Raw genomic sequence first — 24,239 nt, forward strand, 5'->3', positions numbered from 1 at the left:
TTGTCAGTATGAAAAACTGCAATTTAATTTTTCTTTCGATGGATGGTGATAGATTCGTTTTCAATTGTTTTTTCAAGAGTGGTCCTATCAAAACATCAGCCATCAGTTGTAGAAAAAAGGCTCATTTAAGTGAAAACTAGATATATGACATTGTGGCTCGTAAAACACCAACTTCCGCTTCTATAGGGATAAAGTTGCTATCCAGCAAAATTTATTATATAGCATATCAGCGAAGGAAAATTAATTGCCAATTCAAATGGCCTTTAGTCTAAGAGACCAAAACTGAAAGTGATGGCCCTTGTGAATCCCATAAAAAGTGTGTCCCAGAAGTGTCTCTTTCGAGGGACAAAAATGTGTCCCACTTTTTCTTCTTATTTTTTATTGATATTTAACTACCTTTTTCTATTAGTTCCGTGTAATCCTTTTTTTGTTATTGCGGGGAGTATTGCAGCTATTCTACTTCAAATATGACCGTACCCTAAGTTGGTGAGAAAAAATTTTCTTTTATAATTTTTTGAAATTAAATCAGTAGATGTACATTTTACACAATTTACACCATAGTTTTTTTACAGTAAAATATTATATTAGAACAATTTGGAAATATTTACGGGTACATTCCCTAAATACTAGTGGCAACTCCTATTGGCTATTAGACGATTATTAGTAAGTTCGCAACTGTTCTAATAGAGGAAAAAACAGGTGCAATTTTACTGTCCCTTCCATCTGCACATGATACTTCTGGTAAAACGTATGGCAAAAGGATTACTAACAAATACCCTTTAATTATGGAAAGTGAATTAAATACAGAAGTTGACTGTGATATTCCTAGTCAAGAGCTGGAAAGTCAAGACAGTGGAGAGGACAACCCATTGTGCGCGGCTCTGCAGACACTTAACGAGGATTACGAAGCTGTTGTGTCCGTCGAGGGGTATTCAGCCAATGAAGAGTACAGCAATAACGTGGGATACGAAATTCACTATCCCGTAGTTGCTAATGAAGGTATGTTACTCCTTCAGACGCTAGTAGTATATTTGAAATCAAAATTAGTAAGATTTAAGTTTCAAGTAAGAGGAGATACAGCGTTCTCGGTTAAAAAAAATAATAATAATAAATGCAGGAATATTTTATACCTTGAGTTAGGAGAAACAAAAAAGGACATATCTCAGCTTCTGAACTTGGCTACTCAAAGCTAAAAGCTAACCATACTTAAATCATCAAAGTCTAAAAGACGAAAAATATACCGTAATGTATGTCGCTTTTGAACCATTTTGCTATTTATAGAAAAACTACTCTTTTTTGCTGTTCATCAGCGAGTTGGAATTATTTAGATTAATCCTCCTGATTTTAATTTATGATCGATTGTGATATAAATTCCTTGTAGGTAACGCTGTTTTTTCAGCCTAGAGAAATTCTAGATATATTTAGCGGTAGTTCATAAACCCAGTTAGAATTATTCGTGAATTATAGAATTATTCGTGCTTCATGAGATTATGAGCAGCAAAAATTATCTTATAATGTTTACCAGTAAAAATTAATTGGATTCACTTTCTTAGTCATAATTATTATATGTTCAATATAAAGTGTAAGTCGACTGAAATCTTTAACAGAATATGTTATTTTACAAGATTTTCTTTGATTCTTTTCCAGCTTATTTGTACTATAGCCGAACTAAATAAGATGATAGAGCAAAATAAGTAGATAATCAATTTATTCCTTTCGCCCAAGGCTACCACAAAATAAGGTAGAATAAGTTTGGCGTCAATACAATTATTTATGTTTGAATGAAGCGCTTATCAAACAGTTCGTGGTAACGAACTGTAGTAAGGAGCGATCCGGCTCAATAGTAACCAAAACTCTAAGAAATTGAATTTTGATATAAATAGCTACATCAAAAGAATCGCATTTTAATGCTGATTTTAAATATATAAGTTTCATCAAGTTTAGTCTTAGCCATCAAAAGTTACGAGCCTGAGAAAATTTGCCTTATTTAGGAAAATAGGGGGAAACACCCCCTAAAAGTCATAGGATCTTAACGAAAATGACACCATCAGATTCAGCGTATCAGAGAACCCTACTGTAGAAGTTTCAAGCTCTTATGTACAAAAATGTGGAATTTTGCATTTTTTGCCAGAAGACAAATCACGGGTGCGTGTTTATTTGTTATTTTTTTTTTTTTTTTTTTCCCAGGGGTCATCGTATCGACCAAGTGGTCCTAGAATGTCGCAAGAGGGCTCATTCTAACGGAAATGAAAAGTTTTAGTGCCCTTTTTAAGTGACCAAAAAAATTGGAGGGCATCGAGGCCCCCTCCCACGCTCATTTTTTTCCCAAAGTCAACGGATCAAAATTTTGAGATAGCCATTTTGTTTGGCATAGTCGAAAATCTTAATAACTATGTTTTTGGGGATGACTTACTCCCCCACAGTCCCTGGGGGAGGGGTTGCAAGTTACAAACTTCAACCAGTGTTTACATATAATAATGGTTATTGGGAAGTGTAGAGACGTTTTCAGGGGGATTTTTTTGGTTTTGGGGGTAGGGTTGAGGGAGGGGGCTATGTGGGAGGATCTTTCCTTGGAGAAATATGCCATGGGGGAAAAAATTCAATGAAAAGGGCGCAGGATTTTCTAGCATTACTATAAAAAAAAACAATGAAAAAATAAACATGAAAACGTTTTTTCAAATGAAAGTAAGGAATAGCATTGAAATTTAAAACAAACAGAGATTATTACGCATATGAAGGGTTCTAAAAATACTTTTGCATAAAGAGCGAGGTATTTAGGAGGAGATAAATACCTCGCTCTTTATGCTAAAATATTTTTAGTGATTTCAACTATTTATTCTACGGCCTATTTGATTCAGGGGTCATTCTTAAAGAATTGGAACAAAACTTACGATTTAGTGTAAAGAGCGAGGTATTAACGAGGGTACAAACCCCCTCGTACACATAATAAAAATATAAGAATATAAAAGTTTGTTACGTAAGTTAATTCTTAAGTTACGTATATTTTTTACTAATAAAAACGTTCGTTGAATATTAAAAGTTATAGTAGCCTTTTTAAGTAACCGAAAAATTGGAGGGCAGCTAGGCCTCCTTCCCCACCCCTTATTTCTCAAAATCGTCTGATCAAAACTAAGAGAAAGCCATTTAGCCAAAAAAAAATTAATATACTAATTTCATTTCAATAATTTATGTGCGGAGAGCCAAAATCAAACATGCATTAATTCAAAAACGTTCAGAAATTGAATAAAAAAACTAGTTTTTTTAACTGAAAGTAAGGAGCGACATTAAAACTTAAAACGAACAGAAATTACTCCGTATATGGAATGGGTTGTCCCCTCCGCAGTCCCACGCTTTTTACGCTAAAGTTTTTGGTTGTTTTAAAAAGTAGAATTGTGGCAAAGAGTCAAACTTTAGCGTAAAGAGCGTGGGACTGCGGAGGGGACAACCCATTCCATATACGGAGTAATTTCTGTTCGTTTTAAGTTTTAATGTCGCTCCTTACTTTCAGTTAAAAAAAAAATAGTTTTTTTATTTAATTTTACCACAAATCGTGCTGTTGGACCAAGAAAGCAGTTCCCTTACTTTGATTCCTTTGTTTTCTTTCTGTTGCTAGCATCCAACTTTTCTTTAATCAGAGAAGGAAACAAAATACACTTACTCCCCTAGAAACATTCCTATAACTCTTTCCAAATGGAAATTTTACAAACATTTCGTGGCAATACTCACCCGATCACCCAATACAACACTCGGGCCAATACTCACCCGAACTAAAAAAGACTGGAGTTTAGTAAAGATTTATACATCAAAAGAAATAGCTTTTCATTCTGATTCTAAATAAATCAAATTCATTAAATTTAATGTTAACCATCAAAAGTTAAGAGCCCAAGTAAAAATTTGTTGAATAGGCTATATAAAAAAGGGAAACAACCCCAAAACGGCAAAGAATCTTAAATCCCACCATTGAATTTAGCATAATAGTCCTACTATAGAGGGTTCAAGCTTCTATTTGCGAAAGTTAAGAATTTAGAATTTTTGATCCCCAGAAGAAAAATCACGGATGCGTGTAATTTTTGTTGTTTGTTTTGTTCTTCTCCCACCCCGCCACCCTCGGGTAATCATATTGAGCTAATTAAATAAAAAAAAACAAGTTTTTTCAACTGAAAGTAAGGAGTGACATCAAAACTTAAAACGCACAGAAATTACTTCGTATATGAAAGAGGCTGCTTCCTCATTAACGCCCCGCTCTTTACGCTAAAGTTTGACTCTTTCTCTCAATTCTTCTTTCTAAAACAGTAAAAAACTTTAGCGTAAAGAGCGGGGCGTTGATGAGGAAGCAGCCTCTTTCATATACGAAGTAATTTCTGTGCGTTTTAAGTTTTGATGTCACTCCTTACTTTCAGTTGAAAAAACTTGTTTTTTTTTATTTAATTTCTGAACGTTTTTGAATCAATGCATGTTTTGATTTTGGCTCTCCGCAGAGGAATAATCAAAACGAAATTTGTATATATTTTTTTTTTTTTGGCTCAATGGCTTTCTCATAATTTTGATCGAATGATTTTGAGAAAAAAGAGCAGGGGACGAAGCCTAGTTGCCCCCCGATTTTTTGGTTAATTAAAAAGGCAACTAGAACTTTTAATTTTTTACGAATCTTTTTATTGGTAAAAGATTTACGTAACTTATAAATTAGCTTACGTAAAGAACTTTTGTATTCTCATGTTTTTATTACATATATGAGGGGATTCGCCCCATCGTCAGTACCTCGCTCTTTACACTAAAGCTTAAATTTTATCCCAATTCATTAAGAATGACCCCCTGAATCACAAAAGCCGTAGAATAAGTAGTTGAAATTACCGAAAATACTTTAGCGTAAAGAGCGAGGTATTAGAAGGAGGTGAGCCCCTCATATGGGTAATAATTTCTGTTCGTTTTAAGTTTTATTGCTGTTCCTTACTTCCAGCTGAAAAAGCTTTTTCACTTTTATTTTTTAATTGTTTTTTTTTTAAATAATTCTAGTAAATCCTGCTCTCCCTTCATGGAAATTTTCTTCTCCCATTACAAATTCTCGAAGGAAAGTTCCCCCAGCATATCCCCCTCTTCTCAACCCCTCCCCCAAACCAAAAAAATCCTCCCGAAAACGCCTGTATACTTCCCAATAACCATTACTATATGTAAGCACAGGTCAAAGTTTGTAACTTGTTGCCCCTCCCACGGGGACTGTGGGGGAGTAAGTCGTCCCCAAAGACATAGTTATAAGGTTTTTCGACTACGCTGAATAAAATGGCTATCTCAGAATTTTGATCCGTTGACTTTGGGAAAATAATTAGCGTGGGAGGGGGCCTAGGTGCCCTCCAATGTTTTTGGTCACTTAAAAAGGGCACTAGAACTTTTCATTTCCGTTAGAATGAGCCCTCTTGCAACATTCTAGGACAACTGGGTCGATACGATCACCCCTGGGAAAAAAACAAAAAAAAAACAACAAAAAAACAAAAAAAACAAATAAACACGCATCCGTGATCTGCCTTCTGGCAAAAAATGCAAAATTCCACACTTTTGTAGATAGGAGCTCGAAACTTCTACAGTAGGGTTCTCTGATACGCTGAATCTGATGGTGTGATTTTCGTTAAGATTCTATGACTTTTAGGGGGCGTTTCCCCCTATTTTCTAAAATAACGCAAATTTTCTCAGGCTCGTAACTTTTGATGGGTAAGACTGAACTTGATGAAACTTGTATATTTAAAACCAGCATTAAAATGCGATTCTTTTGATGTAGCTATTGGTATCAAAATTCCATTTTTTAGAGTTTTGGTTACTATTGAGCCGGGTCGCTCCTTACTACAGTTCGTTACCACGAACTGTTTGATAGTCTTAGAAGGTTGGGCGAGGGGCTCTTCGAATGAAGATCAAAACTTCTAGTACTCTTTTACAGTGACCAAACAGATAGTGCCACTTGGAAGTTGGGATTTTCCACCATTTTACAGCACCAAAATATGATTTTGTCCTAAAGAGGGCCAAGTTGCCATCAATGGACAACTCTGACATACTAATAGGTTTAAGAGCGTCAAAAACTATATATCGAGCTTCCCAATTTCAGAAGAGGTAATTCCACACGGCGCCACCCTCTTGATTCCGACGGATAGTTTGGGTCTAAACCTTCAGTATTGATGTTGGAAAGGGGGAAGGGTGATAACAGTATCCCTTCTTTTGTGATAATCCTTTTTTGTGTAGATCATAATATTAAATTCATATGCCATCCGCCACAGAGGTGAAAAGAGCGTTGATGGGTCCCATAGCCTTAGCCAGATTTTTTTTAGGGGGGGAGGGTGGTAAGTGTTATAGGGAGTTTTGTTTTCTCAGAAGAAAATTGACACTGAGTAGCATTCTCATAATACCTTCCATGACACCCATATCCCTCCATTGCCATGACATCCCTATCCCTCCATTCCCACGACAACACTACCCTCCATCCCCTTGACAACCTTATCCCAGATTCCCATGGAATCTGCAGGTGCTTGTTACGTCTTAGAGAAATGATTTTTAAGAGACGCAGGTATTAAATCTTTAAAAAAAAACCTTCCGTAATAGGCTTTGGTTGTTATGTAATAGTTTCTTTTTTTGAAAAACCTATGAGACGCTGCCCAATCAGGATTTCCTTGATTGCTACGTAATAGAGAGTTTTAGAGTCTGCTAGTCAAGAGGGGGGGGGGGGTTTATTAAGACATTTTTTAAGATATTTTTCAAGACGTTTCAAGGCATTCATTCCAAGATGTTTTTAGGACATTTTTCTTCAAGACGTTTGAACAAATTTCAAATAGTTAGACCATAAGAGTCTTTCTAATATTATGATTCGGCTAATACACTTTACTTGATAACGTACTGCACGCAAGGAGAACCCCCTGTTAACCCATACGGGATTGATTAAATGAATTGTGTATTCCCATAAGCCTGCAATAATTGACTTGCAGAGGGGGGAAAGTCGATTACTAGATTTTGTTTATGCTTGTTATGCGCTTGCATATTAAGTAATGCTTTTAGAGTCTTATCGTAAAGCATAATGGGTAGGTCAGTTGCTACTAGGCCAGAATCTCAGGAACTTCAGGTTTGGCAAGCTGAGAAGGCCACCTCGCCGTCCCTTGGGATATATGCGGAAGTCAAGGAGAACTGGGGCAAAGAAATTTACCTAAAAATGGGATTGACTCCGGATGATTTGAAATCGGTAATTTAAGCAAGGGGAAATTTTACGCCTCTTAGAGAACGTAGGAAATTTTCAGAGAGAAATAGATTGAGGGATGGTCCTTACAGCTGCCCTGTGTGTGGTGAGATGGATGATTCTTTGCGATATTTTTAAGGGGAATGTAGGGAGTTAAGTGAGTTGTGCTTGGAAATATTTGGTAGGGAGGTTGGGGGGAGAGATTGGATTTTGGACATTTTTCAGAAGTAGGTGCTACTTAACTATAAATAATATTGGAAAGTACGTCCGGGTAGGTAATAGGTATCATGATGTTTTCTTAAATAATTAGTTTAATGTCTTTTCAGTCTGTGTTTGTTGCTGTATTTTTTTTTCACTTGTTTTGTGTATGTCACCATGGCCCAATTGGGCTTATTGTGTTAATAAATCTATCTATCTATCTATCTATGATTTTTTAATAGCACATTTTTAAGTAATAGAGTCTCTTACACTATTGGAAGTTAAATGTGCTATCAGCACTGAAGTAAAGGTTAGAGATGCCACAAGATTCTTAAATTACGTAAACGATTACCTATCAAAGTTTTATCTTTTGATAATGCACATTTCTAATTGCTTACAGCTCTGGATTTTCGATTGACTGTTCTTTTTCAACAAAACTACAGATGGAAAATCAAATAATTCTTACTTACTCTTATCAAACCTCAAGGAGTTCATTTCACTTTAGGGGTATAAGTTTTTTCAAAGAAAAGTAAAGAACTCAATAAAACCAAAAATGAGGAAAAATAAAATCAAATAATCTACCAAGCGTAAAACTACCCCAAATCATCATCGATAAATGAATGAAACCCAGAAACAAACAGAAATTACAATAAATAACCATCAAATATTGAGCAGAAATTAACATGAGCAGGGCTCAAACCCCTAAGTCTTCCCAAGGCCAGAAAATAATCTGCACTTTAATGAAAAAATACAAATGGCATTGTCAGTTTAATATACATATGCTGATATCTATTCCTTAAAATGTTAATAATATTTGGTTTAGTAAAATTGTAAAAGTGAAAAATTTAATGTTTTTTTCTGTAACGTGCAAATTATGTTCTAAATGTTTTGAGCCCTACTCACGTTAATTTCTGCTAGTTTTGAGTTTGACTTGGTTATTTATTGTAATTTCTGTTCGATACAACACTTGCCCTGAGGGCTGGGGGGAGGGGTTTTCATCCTCAAGGACATAATTTCTGGACATTTAAACTACGCTGAATCGAATGACTATCCAAAAATGTTGATTGGAAGTGTTTGGGGAAATGACGGGGGTTGAGGCATTTGCCCTTCCATCATTTTCTACTTGTAAAAAGGGCAGTTAAGAAACCATGGTGAAATTAAACATTTCCCAAAACTCGGGGGGGCGGCCTGGTCACGAAGGCCCCTCCTCTGCGTGCGTGTCAGGTAGTACCTATTGTATGTGTTTGTTATGATTTTTTATTTAATTTCTGTTTGATCTGCATATTCAATAGAAGCTTTGCTCGTTTTAAGATTTATTTAATCCATTATATTAGTTCCTGTTATTTGTTTTCTTGCTATGATTGTTTATTTAATTTCTGTTCGTTTTGAGTTTCATTTATTCCTTAATAGTAATTTCTATTCGTTTTGAGTTTGAGTTATTGTACATTTTGATTGCTTCTGATCTTATATTTAATTAAATAAAAAAAAACAAGTTTTTTTTAACTGAAAGTAAGGAGTGACATTAAAACTTAAAACGACCATAAATTACTTCGTATATGAAAGAGGCTACTTCCTCATCAACGCCTCGCTCTTTACGCTAAAGTTTGACTCTTTCTCTCAATTCTTCTTTTTAAAACAGTAAAAAACTTTAGCGTAAAGAGCGGGGCGTTGATGAGGAAGCAGCCTCTTTCATATACGAAGTAATTTCTGATCGTTTTAAGTTTTAATGTCGCTCCTTACTTTCAGTTAAAAAAACTCGTTTTTTTTATTTAATTTCTGAACGTTTTTGAATCAATGCATGTTTTGATTTTGGCTCTCCGCAGAGGAATAATTAAAACAAAATTTGCATTTTTTTTTTGGCTAAATGGCTTTCTCATAATTTTGATCGAATGATTTTGAGAAAATAAGAGCGGGGGAGGAAGCCTAGTTGCCCTCCGATTTTTTGGTTAATTAAAAAGGCAACTAGAATTTTTAATTTTTTACGAATATTTTTATTAGTAAAAGATTTACGTAACTTATAAATTAGCTTACGTAAAGAACTTTTGTATTCTCATATTTTTATTACACATATGAGGGGGTTCGCCCCCTTGTCAGATCCTCGCTCTTTACACTAAAGCTTAAATTTTGTCCCAATTCATTAAGAATGACCAAAGAATCACAAAAGCCGTAGAATAAATAGTTGAAATTACTAAATATACTTTAGCATAAAGAGCGAGGTATTAGGAGGAGGTGAGCCCCTCAAATGGGTAATAATTTCTGTTTGTTTTAAGTTTTAATGCTGCTCCTTACTTCCAGCTGAAAGAACTTTTTCATATTTATTTTTTCATTGTTTTTTTTAAATAATGATAGTAAATCCTGCGCTCCCTTCATGGAGATTTTCTTCCCCCATGACAAATTATCGATGGAAAGTTCCCCCAGCATATCCCCCTCTTCTCAACCCCTCCCCCAACCAAAAAAATCCTCCTGAAAACGCCTGTACACTTCACAATAACCATTACTATATGTAAGCACTGGTCAAAGTTTCTAACTTGTTGCCCCTCCCACGGGGACTGTGGGGGAGTAAGTCGTCCCCAAAGGCATAGTTATAAGGTTTTTCGACTACGTTGAATAAAATGGCTATCTCAGAATTTTGATCCGTTGACTTTGAGAAAATAATTAGCGTGGGAGGGGGCCTAGGTGCCCTCCAATTTTTTTGGTCACTTAAAAAGGACACTAGAACTTTTCATTTCCGTTAGAATTAGCCCTCTTGCATTATGCTAGGACAACTGGGTCGATAAGATCACCCCTGGGAAAAAAAAAAAACAAAAAAAAAACAAAAAAACAAATAAACACGCATCTGTGATCTGCCTTCTGGCAAAAAAATACAAAATTCCACAGTTTTGTAGATAGGAGCTTGAAACTTCTACAGTTGGGTTCTCTGATACGTTGAATCTGATGGTGTGATTTTCGTCAAGATTCTATGACTTCTAGGGGGCGTTTCCCCCTATTTTCTAAAATAACGCAAATTTTCTCAGGCTCGTAACTGTTGATGGATAAGACTAAACTTGATGAAACTTATATATTTAAAATCAGCATTAAAATGCGATTCTTTTGATGTAGGTATTGGTATCAAAATATCATTTTTTAGAGTTTTTGTCACTATTGAGCCGGGTCGCTCCTTACTACAGTTCGTTACCACGAACTGTTTGATGTGGCCTTTACTTTTTTTTTAACTTCTTTTTTGAAAGTTTTTTTTTTTAATTGACCTACGTTCGTTTTTTTATTGCCAAAGTTTCGAGCTCTTCAAAATTCCCTATATCAAATATCTATTTATTACAAAATAAATGAACTGTCTTGGTATTAACAAATAAAATTAAACTTAGTATTTGATAAATAATAATATTAATTGCTGAAAGCTCACCAAGTCAATATTTTGTTTTACTCAGGGACAGATTTAAAGTGTTGACGGTTCTAGGCCCATGCGCTTTTGCCGCTCCGTGTTTGCAAGATTTTCAGGGAAATCCCCAAGGCTTCGGGAATAGTGAAAGCCGCAGGGCCTGTTAGTAAATCCTGTCTAGCATCACTGCAATCTTTATTTTATTTTCAATGTTGTAATAAGCACAAAAGAAAATATTTGTAATACATAATCTGTTTTTTTTTTCCGATATACGTGCTTTTGCATTACTAAATAAAAAAAGTGCTACTTTATTTCTGCTGTTTCGAAGGTTTTAGCCCCCCCCGAAACAATTTCCTACTTACTTGCCTAGGTACTACTATAAAATGAACAAATAAATCTTAAATATCATTGGCGCTGTGCTGAAAACGATTTATAATACAAATATTTTCTATTGTATTTATTACAAGATCGAAAATAAACATAAAAATTACAGTAAAATTTAATTTTGAACTAATGAACTGTCAGCAATTAATACCATTATATATCAAATATTCAGTTTCATTTTATTAGTTCTTTCCGAGATTGTTCGAGACACACATAGCTTCACTACAAACAAGAGTTTGGATGATGCCCCCTTCCCTAGCCGTGAAAGTCTAAGGCCTACTGCGGCATTGGTTCTTATCTGAAAACGAATTAAATTATAAATATTTTCTTTTCAAGTTATTACGGCATTGGAATGGAAATAAAATTACAGTGAAATAAAATCTTGAACTGAATATTTTTCAACAATTAATAGCATTATATAGATAACTTCGAAGACTACACTGCCTTTCCATGACGAAAGTATAACAGTTCAAAATAGGGATGAAACCTTTTAATCGACAGTGAACAGATATAAAAATTTTAACTGGATATTTCGAACACATATGCAGTGTTCATCATCAGCAATAAAGACTCTGATGTTTTTACTGCTGATGATGAACACTGTATATGTGTTCGAAATATCCAGTTAAAAATTTTATATCTGTTCACTGTCGATTAAAAGGTTTCATCCCTATTTTGGACTGTTATAATATAGCCTTATATATTAAATATTCAGTTTGATTTTATTTTTACATTCCAAGACTGTTCAAGACACATATAGTTTTCAGTAAAGCGTCAATGACGCAGTTGGTTTTAGACTTTTTCAGTGAAGTATTTTTATAGGTATTCTTTCTTTAGGTCCTGTGGTGGCGCAGTGGATTTGACCTTAGCTTGGTAATACGGGATGCAGAGATTGAATCACGATGCAGGAATGCACTGCAGGGCCGACGCAGGGACCATAGTAGTCAAGAAGCGTCGTTAATTCTTAAATAATAATAAAAATTCTTTCTTTAGACACACTGTCGCTCTATGACAAACAAATAAATTTGTAAATGGGGATAATTCCATTTATTTAGACAGTGAAAAAAGCAAAAAAAAAACAGGGATCTATTTTGTACCTGTTTTTCTTTTGCTGTCTAAATAAATGGAATTATCCCAATTTGCAAATTTATTTGTTTTACAGTGAGAGAAGATGGCAAAACCCAAACTCTTGTCTGTATGGATTTTCGTTCGTTTCAAGCTTGATCTGCTTTTTTCCATTTAAGTTTCATTTGTTTTAATATTTATTAACTCATTTATATTAGTACCTACTATGTGTATGTATTTCCAAAAAAAGCCATCGGACCATATGAAAAAAAAAATAGAATATAAATATAACAAAACCAATAAGAAAAACACAAATAGATTAAAAAGAGAAAACGCATTTACATATGAATGAGAATCTATGTATACATGAAACTTCACGAAATTATTTATAAAGAGATACATCTTTCACAATATATCAGCCCTTCATCAACATACTTATCAGATTCCCTAATGTCATTTTAATTCGTGATCCTACAATCCCTTCCAACCACTTTCTATCTGTCATCACAAAAGAAAAACACTCATTTCTCAGATCTGCCAATTCCATATAATTCCCCAACAAATGAAAATATCCTCATCATCTTCCAAACAGATCGAACAAGAGACTGGGTTAACTTCTCTTGTTAACCCAGAATTTCCTTTTCCTAAATTCCTAAAAGAACTTCCTAAATTTCCTTTATGTCTGTTTGCTATGATTGTTTGTTTAATTTCTGTTGGTTTTGAGTTTTATTTATGCTTCATTAGCAAAATATTTTACTCGTTTTAAGCTTGATTTGTATATTCAATTTAGGCTTGACTCTTTTTAACATCTATTTATTCACTTATATTAGTATAAATACAATGAATATTTATATATACTTTTGAATCTAATATGGCTAGAAGATCTCTCAATTATGCGGAGCTTCAAATTGGGAAATCCAGCTACAAATAACGAAAAAAAAATTCCACTGGTAATACCATTAGTTCCTTTCATGCATGACAAGACAATTTTAGTTAGGCTTGAGTATATAAATGTATCCACAACTTATTTCTTAGTCTTCTTAAATCTCATGAATTTTTAAGATAAAACCATTAAACAAATTTGCTAGAACATTTATTCAGGATCTAATCTAGTTTTTTCTCTTAGAAGCTGAATCGACAACCATAGATGAGTTAGCTTGGCCTGTTCGACACGAGTCATTTGGTCAATTGTGCTTTTGTGATAGTCCACCTGTGATTGAGAGCTATTCAAATCATTTGGAAGCACCTTTTTACCAATACGATCCCTGTGAAGAGTTTAAGCGTACAATACCCCCTTTCGTTGTCGGTCCGTTAACGGTTGAGCCGGCCTACAGAGCTGAAAATTATCTTGAAAGCCACATGGTGGATATTCAACGTTATCCAAGTAGGAAGCTTATGCAATATTCCTTTTCTAAGAATTCACCCGATAAAGGTAGTCCAGTGTTACTTTCTATTTCAATTATATGTCAACTGAAAAATTGTTTTTAGACAGAAATCTAGAGGTGTAACAGCAACGAGCAATGTGAAAAATATCAAACGTAAGCACCTTGAAAACACAAAATTGTATATTAAGCCATAATAATCAAATAAAAACATTTACATTCCAAAAAAGTAAGTAGGGGAAGAGGATTTGGATCCCTGTCTCTTTCAGAGACTAGAAGAGACAGAGAATGTTTTCATAAATCTTTTTTTTACTGTTTATTTAACCTCTTTAGCGATTTTTTTAAAAATTTTGCTTTTACATTTGTTCAAATCATGTCCTTAGACTAGGAATTTACCCCCTCTCCCTCAATTTCACTAGAAAGCTATTTTTACTGTTAAATTAAAATTTGCCTCGATGAATAATTAAGTCACCGCACCTTTATTGGTATTAACTCTGTAATTAGTAATGATATAAGAAAAAGACATTGGAAAGAGGTTAACACAGAACAACAATTCAAAAAACACGTAAAGGCTATTTAACTGTAATGCCATGAGCTTTGTGAAGTGTTCAAAGACATACGACGTTATACTTACCTCAAACTAAAATAGATAATTAAGTTAATCTAATTGTCATGATAAGAAGAAATTGACGCTAAAGTATTGCTAAAAAAAGAAAAAAGTTAAATAGGCCATTAGCAATTCGTCCCTCAAAACAAAACAAAAAAATACATAGAAGAGCAAAACTCATCCATCCTTAAAAAAGTTCTAACCTTTAAGCACAAAGTTTTAGTACTAGACAAAAAAAATGAACTGCATAATGCGGTACAATACATTTTCCATATCAGTTTTGAAACCTCTATTGTATTTTAGGCAATAATACATTTTCAATGGAGAATTTCACCCCCTCATCCATGATGCAACACTATACAAGGATAAACTAAATCTACGTTGCATGGACAACGTGAGGTGTCGTGGCAACTTTTTTTCGGCTTCGTCGTGTGAAGTGTTGCGAGAGCAACACTTTGGTTTTGTTTCCTCGCTTCGATTAAACGCCGAAGTTGTTAATCTGTAAGGATCTTAAAATAAATACTAGGTACACCAAGTCGCAAAAGCTGCAAACCCCTTATTGTAACTAGCAAAATTTGCTAAACCCTCATCGCTGAAGATAATTGTAACCTAACAACCAATTATTAGTTACAAGTCCCCTACATGTCTTACCACTGAAACCAAATTGGTATTACCATCAAATACACCGGAAACAAATAATAGGTACACCAACTAGCAAACGTTGCTAACCCCTCATTGCCGAAGACGATTATTAGCTAACAGCCGACTGTTGCTGAAAACTCCCCTATATGTCTCACAATTGGTATCGCCCTATTTTTTTTTTTCAGTGTGTACCTTACTACTGATGTTGTCAAACCCTTTTAACTTTCAAATGTATATATCATGAAGGATTTTTTCCTACCAAAAAAATGGATGACATATACTTTGATCGGCTCATCAAGAGCTATCGACTGCTGTCGAAAAAAAAATGTAACTGTCTTAATTAAAAAGTTGACTTTTTTGCCGTAAGCCAAGTTTCTAACGTCATCAGTTAAAAAGGAGCAAAGGATAAACTCTAATTTCTTTAGCAATGAGAGAACTTTTAAAGTTTAAGAGGCACATCTAATGTCATTTCTGTATTGGCCTATATTTGGTTTCAGTGTGTACTTTACAACTGAAGTTGTCAACCCCTTTAAATTTTCAAACTGATATATCTCATGAAGGAATTTTTCTAACAAAAAATGAACGGTATATACCTTGATCATCTCATCAAGAGCTATCGACTGCCGTCGAAAAAAAAAATTATCTGTCTTAGTTCAAAAGTTAACTTTTTTTGCCGTAGGCCAAGTTTCTAACGTCATCGCTTAGTAAGACGCAAATGATAAACTCTAATTTCTTCAGCAATGAGAGAACTTTTAAAGTCTAAGAGGCACATCTGATACAATTTCTCTACTACAATTCCAAGTGCGAAAAACCGAATGATAAACTCAGCTGAAATCACGAATAGAAATGGGTAGAAACAATAGATTTTTAACAATAGAAACAATAGGCAAGAGTTCTATGAGGCTTTCCAAAATGCAAAGTCATATTAATCAATCCGACCTAAGGTCCACACACTTTCCGTAAAAACCGCAGAGGTTAGACCCTTACCACTTTCAGGAATAAGATGATATCATGGGACTAGGAAAAAAAAAGAAAAAAAAAGGCAAAGCCAAAATTTTCTCCTTAGCCAGACGGATATTTGAATAATGATGAAAGAGGTGGGAAAGAAAGGAACAGCAGTTGATTCCCCAGCTGAATAGTGTCGAATAGTCTGATTTATGGTCAAGAGGTCCTTGCATCAAATCTTAATTCGGTGATGAAATAGAAAACTATTAAGATGGGGATAAAGCCTTTAAAAACTAATCAAAGAGTCTTTTTATATCTATATTCAGTTATAAAATATCCGTAAAGTGTATTTGTATATATTTTTCATATTGAAATGGAGGGAGGATATACCTAAAAACCCTCTCCGCTGGTTACGTACTTGATGGTATAAATAATTGTTGATACGTGTGATGTTTAATTGCTCATTTGAAAACTATTGCTTATATATACGTGCTTTTTTCTTTCCTTTTTATTTATCAATTTTACTATTCATATGTACGATAAAGCACTGAAAACAACATTTGCGGCGCCACTTCTTAAATGGAAAAGCTTTGAAGTACAAAAAAGTACTATTGTAATAGTTAAATTCTAGAACCCTTAACTGAAGGTTTACAAGAACTCCTCCCGTACACTCCCCCTCCCAGTCCCCTTAATAAGTTTCACAAATCATCTGCTCACCAGTAAGCTATTGAAACATTAGCAAGGTACCAAACCATCGAAGATCGATGTCTAATTGCTCAATTAAAAGCTAATGCTTATATTGACTAGGTTTTTTCAAATTCTAGCGTCTATTAGATTTCAATGTTAACTCGTTTCTGGGAAGAATTTCCAATGAACTCTTTGTCATGGTTGAAGTATTGGCTGCAACCTAGTAAAGAGGGAACCACAGCCCATAGTAACTAAAAGTAAAAAATGTTAAAACGGTCCTTTTTTCTTCTTTTTTTCCAGGCCTAGCAGGTTACTAGAACATCATAGAGAGATGGTTAATAGCTCATTCAAAAACTGTTTTTATATGTACGTGGTTTACATAAATTCTGCCATCTGCAATTACCATATGACAAGAAAAAAGGCACTTTTATGCTGTTTCTCAAGAAGCGGGGGTAGCGGGCTACCAGAACATCTTAGATAGATTTTTGATAGCTTGTATAAAAAATATTGCTCATGTCTACGTTCTTACGATAAATTCCACCATCTGCAAGTTTCAACTGGCACTAAAAATGGCACTTTTGGTGCTATATTTACAGTGGGAAAGCTGGGGCTAGCGGGCTACCAGAAATTTTAAAGTGATCCTCCCCCAGGCCCCCTTAATAAGCGACGCAATTAAAGTCCTTCAACACCAATATATTAAATTACATTATTAGAGTCGTGGTTCTGTTAGTACAGCGCTGGACTCCAGATTGGATTATCATGCGTTCGATTACATCTTGGATTTTTTTCAGTCATGGTTTGTCCCTTCTTATGATTACTTTTCAGATAATCTACTATTTTTGTAAATGTGATGCACTCATTTTTAAAGCATATCAAGGGAAGGCTCATTTATACCTATTACTCATATCTACGTGCTTTTTATCAGTTTTACCATTTATAAGTGCCATATAGCACTAAAGACGGTACTTTTGGTGCCACTTCTTAAGTGGAAGAATTTGGAAGCATAAAACGGTACCATTGCAATAATTATGGTACAGTATCCTTAACTGGAGGTTTATAAGAACCCTAACATATACTTCCCGTCCAGACACTCTTAGTAAGTTTTATAAATCGCCTCCTCATCTGAAAACTAAAAGATTATTGCGAAAAAAATGAATTAAAATTTTAAACTTTTCAAATAAAAATCTACCAAAAATTAAACTTGAATGATCAACAGTTTTGAATGAACCTTCAAACTTCACTCTGCGATGAAGCCTGTGTCCTAGTTCTAACGGTGGTTATTGAGGAGAAGGGGCGTTCTTGCCACCTTAGTGTTTTGCTCCTGCCTAGGTTTTGAAAAACACATTTTTTTTGGACACTTCATCGGAAAAGGCACTTTTTTCATTTAAAAAAATAGGGGGGAACGACCAAAAGTGCACTTTGTAGGAATGTGCTACTAACTCAAATTTATAAAAAGCAATTAGGTATAAATATAAATTTATAAACGATCCCTCAAACAGCTCTCTTTTGTTATAGTAACCTTCTAGATTCTGCTAGTCAGTAGGTGATTTATAAAGCTCTGTCTTCATTATGGCTTTTTCAGGCGAAGTCGGCCGAGTAAAAACAGCATTTTGCTTATAAAAAAACAAACGTTCCCTAAAAACCCGTATTGTTTTGTCAAGAATGGACAAAGAACTTTATGTTATAGACGGAAAGTTTTCCGTAGCTATCAAGGTTATTTCCAGTGTTTTCTAGAGGTGTCTTATCTCCCCTAGATCGATGATAATTAGAAATTATATTAAAAATGAGTTTCCAACTGAGACTGAGGAGTACACTAAAACCTAAACCGAATAAATATTATTCCGTTTAATTAAAAAGGTCATGGCAGCGCTGTTTCTACATTAAATTCTAATCAAAAACGAACACAGATTAACTTTAAAAAAAAACTAAGTTTTATCTAGGGAAGTAAAGAGCGAATTTGAAGTTCAAAACGGACAGAAATTAATACTTCACAGCCTATCTAATATATATATCAATAAAACTAGTACAAATAAACCAACTAATTATGTTTCCCTGTGCTTTTAGGATTATTGAAAACAAGCGCTTTACTGAAAACACAAAACAATACAGGAGTTTTGGTACAGGAAAAGCAAGCCAATTAAGGACAGTTTTTACAGAATAAAAATATCATCAATCCCTTTTACAATAAATCCCTTTTAAGATAAGGCAACAATCCATTTTAGGATTGTTGGTTTATTTTTTTTACGTTTAATTTGGTATCACTTCTGCACAATGGCTCAGTTTAATGGCTGGATCTCGGTTTGGTTTTGAAAAGGGAATGTCATGATTATTTTATACACAAGTTAGAGGTAAAGCCATCTTGATAGTATTAGGGCTATAGATCAGCTCTAGAATTTGTATCATAGCTTGAAATTCACTGTTGCATAGAGCGAAATATTTGGATTTTCAGACTTCCTATTATGTTTTATTTGATCTTCACTTCAAGTAATACTAAAGAATAATTCTTGCAATTTAAGACTGTATATTACTCACTATTGGAATTATAGCTGGCGAGATTAAAATAATACCTGATAAATCAATCCAATATTTCTGTATGCTGTTTAATTACTTCATAGTTATTAAAGAATCATTTTATTTTACGCTAATATTTTTAAGATAATTTTTACTGTATACTGGAAGTTACTGATGTCACAACTGGCATAAGACAGTGAAAGCTTCAGAGATTCGTTGATTGTTGTTAGGCTACATATTCACTTTTAACTCCTAAATCAATATTCCTATTTTTTATACTTGACTTTTGTGTTTTCAGTAAAGCGCTAGTTTTCTATAATCCTAAAAAAAACAGAAAAACATAATTAGTTGGTTTATTTGTACTAGTCTTATTGATACATACTTCATAGACCGTGAAGTAATAATTTTTGTCCGTTTTAAGTTTCAACTTCGCTCTTTATTTCCCTCAGAAACACCTGTTTTTTTTAAATTAATTAAAGAACAAATGTCACAACAAAGCCTATAAGACCGTGTCATGAAAGAAGCTTCCAAATCGCGCATAATTCTGGTAAAATTTATCAGTTTACCCTAAAAACCCAATATTTAAAGTAAGATATCCAACAGTGTCTGTGGTCTAACTAAAATTCATTTTGTATAAATTAAAGAATAAGGCTAAACATTAAGGTATTTTATTTAAAAAAGAAAGTTTACATTTTCTTGGCCAAGTATAAACCATACCTTTGACACCTAATTCATTAAAAATAACGATTGAAGTTCTGAGCACTAATGGTAACAACATCAAAATCGGGTTAGCTTTTTTTTTTAGCATCTTTAATTAAGACTAGAAAAGAAGAAAGAGACATAAAAAAAACCTGGAAAAAATGAGAGAAAAGAGGTAAACAGGTATTTTGGAAACATTTTTATTGCTTTAACAGAATGCTTGAGTAGTTTAAACTGCCCTTAAAAAACTATTCAAGAATATCAGCCCCCCAGGACTTTTTTCAATTGATTATCTGTTTAAAATCATCCCTTGAAAATACCATGTATATAATTATGTTCAAGCATTTCAAATAAAATTGAAAGGTTTCAGAATTAAACATCATCCAAGCGAAATATACTAGCATGATGCTGACATGGGCTGTAAAATGACACTCTGCGAATTCCAGTGCGCGGCTAAATTATATTCACGTCTGTTGACGAAAACAAAGATTTATGAATAAACAATTTTTTCTTCAACGCTAACACAAATTTGGACAGCAGAAAGAAATAATTTAAACAAAAAAAACTTAGTGGTCAAAAGCCGTTTCAATATTAGATTATTCCCAAATCTGTGCATCTTGGGAAAATTTATCACGAGGACAGAGAAACTGGATTTCCAAGTTTCCAAATTTTCATTAGAATAAAAAGCCGTGCCATAAATCTTTGACTCTGATTTGTCAAGAATGGAGTTTGTACTTGAAAATTAAACATTTTACAACTCAAAATACGAATGGGATATATTAATTCGCGCTGTAGTCTGGCAGAATTTTGATGTTATCTACAGATGGGGATATAATGCAGCTATAATTTGAACCGGGCATAAGTTAACCTCAATTGTATAGCTTTCACCTTATTAAAAACACTTTCTTTCAAAACGATCTCATATTTTCTTTGTTTTTAAGTCAAATTTGCGGGAGAAACAGCTTTTTGATGAGGAAAAACGGATTTTTTATGTCTAAAATTTAAATGAAAACATAAATTTCATGGAATGCTGCAACCAGCATCTTTACTTAGCGCAACTGTTGTAACAAGGAACAGCACAAGATGATGTGGTCTCCATTTAAAATAAATTCCTACTAGATTGCAGCAGTGATTTTTGAGCAACTCTCCTTTTCAGGTGAAAGTAAACTTTTATTCCTTACTATAGCAACTAATCAGAGAGTTTCTTACACGAAAGATTTAAAAAACGAAAAACAACATAGTCTGTACTCTTTAATGAGGACCAGAGAGAAATCATCTTGTCCACTCTCTGACACCACAAAATATATGCATTTCTCACTTTGGGTGGAGAGTTCCCTGTGACTTTTTCTTTGGCCGACAAATAATTTTTTTTGGCTTGACTTAAAGCGGTAACAGTATGGATTCCTTAGAGGGCTCCAGATACCTTAAACCCTTTGTTGGTCCACATCATTGACCAGTATATCAATGTGAGCATCGTATATAAAGATTTAATGGTACTCTTGCTGTACAGAGGTATTGGCTTAATATTCGTCAATTGAATATATAATTTAAAACTCTAGAATGCTGTTTATATAATTAGAAGGAAGATGTTAAATTTTTATATACTCTTGGAATAATCAATTTATCAATTTAATTACTATCTCTGTTATGATTGTTGTCATGTTACCAAAAGCAGTAGATATGAGCCAATTCATGCTCACAATTAACTTTAATCGGTCAAGACACAGACCATCGGCCCACCGCAGTACACAGAGTATGCCCATATGAAGAAGCTGCAGCCCCCTCTCCTCACCAAAACGCTGAGAACAGGAAAATGCATTCAGAAAAGCCCAGATCATTTATCTTGTTTTGTTGTTTCAGCCATGTAAACATAATTTCCAAGGTTACTTTATAATTATTTTTAATGAAGTTTTAATGAAATAATTAAAGTAGGGCAAATAGGTAGAAACACCCTGTTTGAGCCCTAGTACAAACCTGCTATTCACAATTTGTCGTAAAACAGCGGAAAAAGAACCAGAGTGCTGTCCTACACTTTTGTTGTAATTATCTTAATAGCAGAAAGGACGGGCAAAACTGTCGTATCTATTCTTGTTTGACCTTTTGACCTAGTAAATTCCGTCCAACCAGACTGAAAACATCGTAAAACAGCCCTAAAACAAACCTTGGCTACCGTCAACCATCATGTTTCCCAGATTAGCAGCTTTAAACTGGCATTAATTTTTTTTTTTACCGGCAATAAACTTATCTGCATGAAAATCGATCTTTTCAATTGCGTTTTTCCTGAAATTTGAAAAAGTGTAGAATCTACCTTTTTGCCTAGTAAACTTTAATCCTTTCTTTTTTTATATCTACTCTAAATCATATAGAACTTTAATTTTTATCCTTTCTATTTGCTCTATCGCGTCCTGTCTTACTGTTTACTGTCTGATTTGAAAGACAAGGTAAAATGTTATAATTAATGACACCAAGAATGCACAGAAATTCTGAAACCAAATAATTTTCAGCTACTCAAAATCAAAACAAATTAATCTAATTAATATAAATACCTAACATTTTTCATGATTTTTGGTTAGATTTACTAAATAAACTTACTTTAACGATTGAGAAACGGTGGTGGTGACGTTAACATTTGGAAAATCCATCATCTGCCCCCTTCTTCATTTCTTATGACTTGATCAAAATGTATATTGTAAATTCTCATTTAATTTCGCAATTCCAGCCCAAGGTATTAAAAACTTGACATTTTCTGATTTAAGACAGACTTGAAAGTTTTATAAAAGCTGAAAATGACAACAGGCATCGGATTGCAGAACTAAACCCTAAATTTGTAACTATGGTCTTTATTTCTTCCAGATTACAAAAAGTCAGCTTGCGACAGAGAAAGAACGAGAATGAGGGATATGAACCGTGCTTTTGATAGACTACGTGAAAGATTACCTTTTATAAAACCTCCTGGGAAGAAACTTTCAAAAATCGAGTCATTAAGGTTAGACACAGTTACTTGCCGTATATTTCTTAGATTATATCTAGTGTAAGTAAGTAAGACGGCACTAGACCCTTAAGGTCCAAACCGGCGGTGCTGATCTCCGTTTCATGGCCCTTCAGCCAGGAAGTACAATGGTTGGTTGGGGGCAAACCATCCTGTGCTTTCGCACACCCTTTCTGCTTACCTTACCCAGATTTCTCCAGGTACCCATTTGCAGCTGGGTTGACTCTGGCTGAGCTTACAAAGTCATGCCACTGACCCCCGTCCCAAACTAAATAACTGGTCACAACTGGGATTGAGCGGGCCCCTGGGATTCAGGATTCCCACGCCAGCGTGCTACCTCTCAGGATCTAGTGTACCTCTCAGTTATTTTTTCATGATTATGAGGTGCTATTGACGGGGCTGGAAAACTTGCTAAGATTTATTTTAATACAATTTTACAGCGTAAATAGAATTTGCCTATAAAAGTGAAAATTTGAGTATAGCACACAGGGTGAAAGATCGAGGGAGGAGATGAAGTAAATGTGAAAACAATATTATAGAATAAAACTAACAAAGATTATACTATATAAGAGCGAGATTGACATAAACCTTATACTTCCTATTTACGCTTAAGATTTGGCTCGTTTTTTCCTGAAATCATTTTGTAATGTAAATAGCCGAGCAGTGTAGGCAAATGTTTTATTTACCATTTTCCTTTCAATTTTTTTTTTTTTGCAGAAAATATATTATTTAGAGCAAATTCAATATTTGTATTCTTGACTGATTATAATTCACCTTACTCTAGTATATTCTAGTTCTACTACATGAAAATTAAACCTTATCGTAAGGGTTTCTTATTCTGACCTTTCTCCACAACTTCAGCTAAATGATCTGATACATTGTCTCTCCCTCTAAGGGTCCAACTTGTGTGCACCTTTGGTGTGCTGTTAGCTTTAAGTAGAAAATTTAATATATTACACCGTTGCTTTTATTGTATCAATATTCTTGTATATACATGATCAAACCAATTCAGTGTTTAAATTCACACTAAATGGTGTTTTATTTTTAGACTTCAAAAGTGATGGACATATAATAGCTGTAAAAGAGAAGAAAAATAGATAAGAAAAAGATATATATGCTAAAATCTTCCAAACTCATACAACTGAAGGTGTCAAGGCAAAAAAGTTGTAACGGGAATTGGAATGATACTGGATTATTCCCATCGGGAAAAGCTTTTTTTCAAATGCTGGCTTTCTCTTTTATTCATCTTGACAATAGAACCTATTTAATTATTAACGATATTGTATTCTACAACTTATTGGAGCTGACAACTGGCCCTCCATCGCCCGACGACTATACTAGGTTGGATCTTTTTATATTATCAAAGACCTTACCTTAGACTATAGATCCGCCTGCGCCGCAAAAGGCACCCAGGGCATCCACGAGACTTCGCCAATCTGTTCTGAATTGGGCAGCTGCGTATGCTTCTTCTCAAATAGTATCAAAAGGTATGGTTAAAAATGACCATACATTGTGATAGTATATCAACTGATGAACTTTATTCAGCG

General features: G+C 34.2%; 1 protein-coding gene across 2 annotated transcripts in view; it reads left to right on the forward strand.

The window, feature by feature from the left end:
- The first annotated feature begins 724 nt into the window (after window positions 1-724).
- Window positions 725-24,239, forward strand: part of LOC136029359 (uncharacterized) — a 33,314-nt gene continuing 9,799 nt past the window's right edge. The window contains exons 1-3 of one of the 2 annotated variants that reach the window (XM_065707671.1): window positions 725-999; window positions 13,357-13,614; window positions 22,557-22,689. In XM_065707671.1, coding sequence (XP_065563743.1) covers window positions 786-999; window positions 13,357-13,614; window positions 22,557-22,689 — 605 coding nt within the window. In that variant the 5' untranslated portion in view covers window positions 725-785. Of the gene's footprint in view, window positions 1,000-13,356; window positions 13,663-22,556; window positions 22,690-24,239 lie in introns of both variants that reach the window. The other variant, XM_065707670.1, reaches the window with a different exon arrangement.

Source organism: Artemia franciscana, chromosome 7, assembly GCF_032884065.1.
Source record: "Artemia franciscana chromosome 7, ASM3288406v1, whole genome shotgun sequence".
In the NCBI taxonomy this organism is placed as follows: domain Eukaryota; kingdom Metazoa; phylum Arthropoda; class Branchiopoda; order Anostraca; family Artemiidae; genus Artemia; species Artemia franciscana.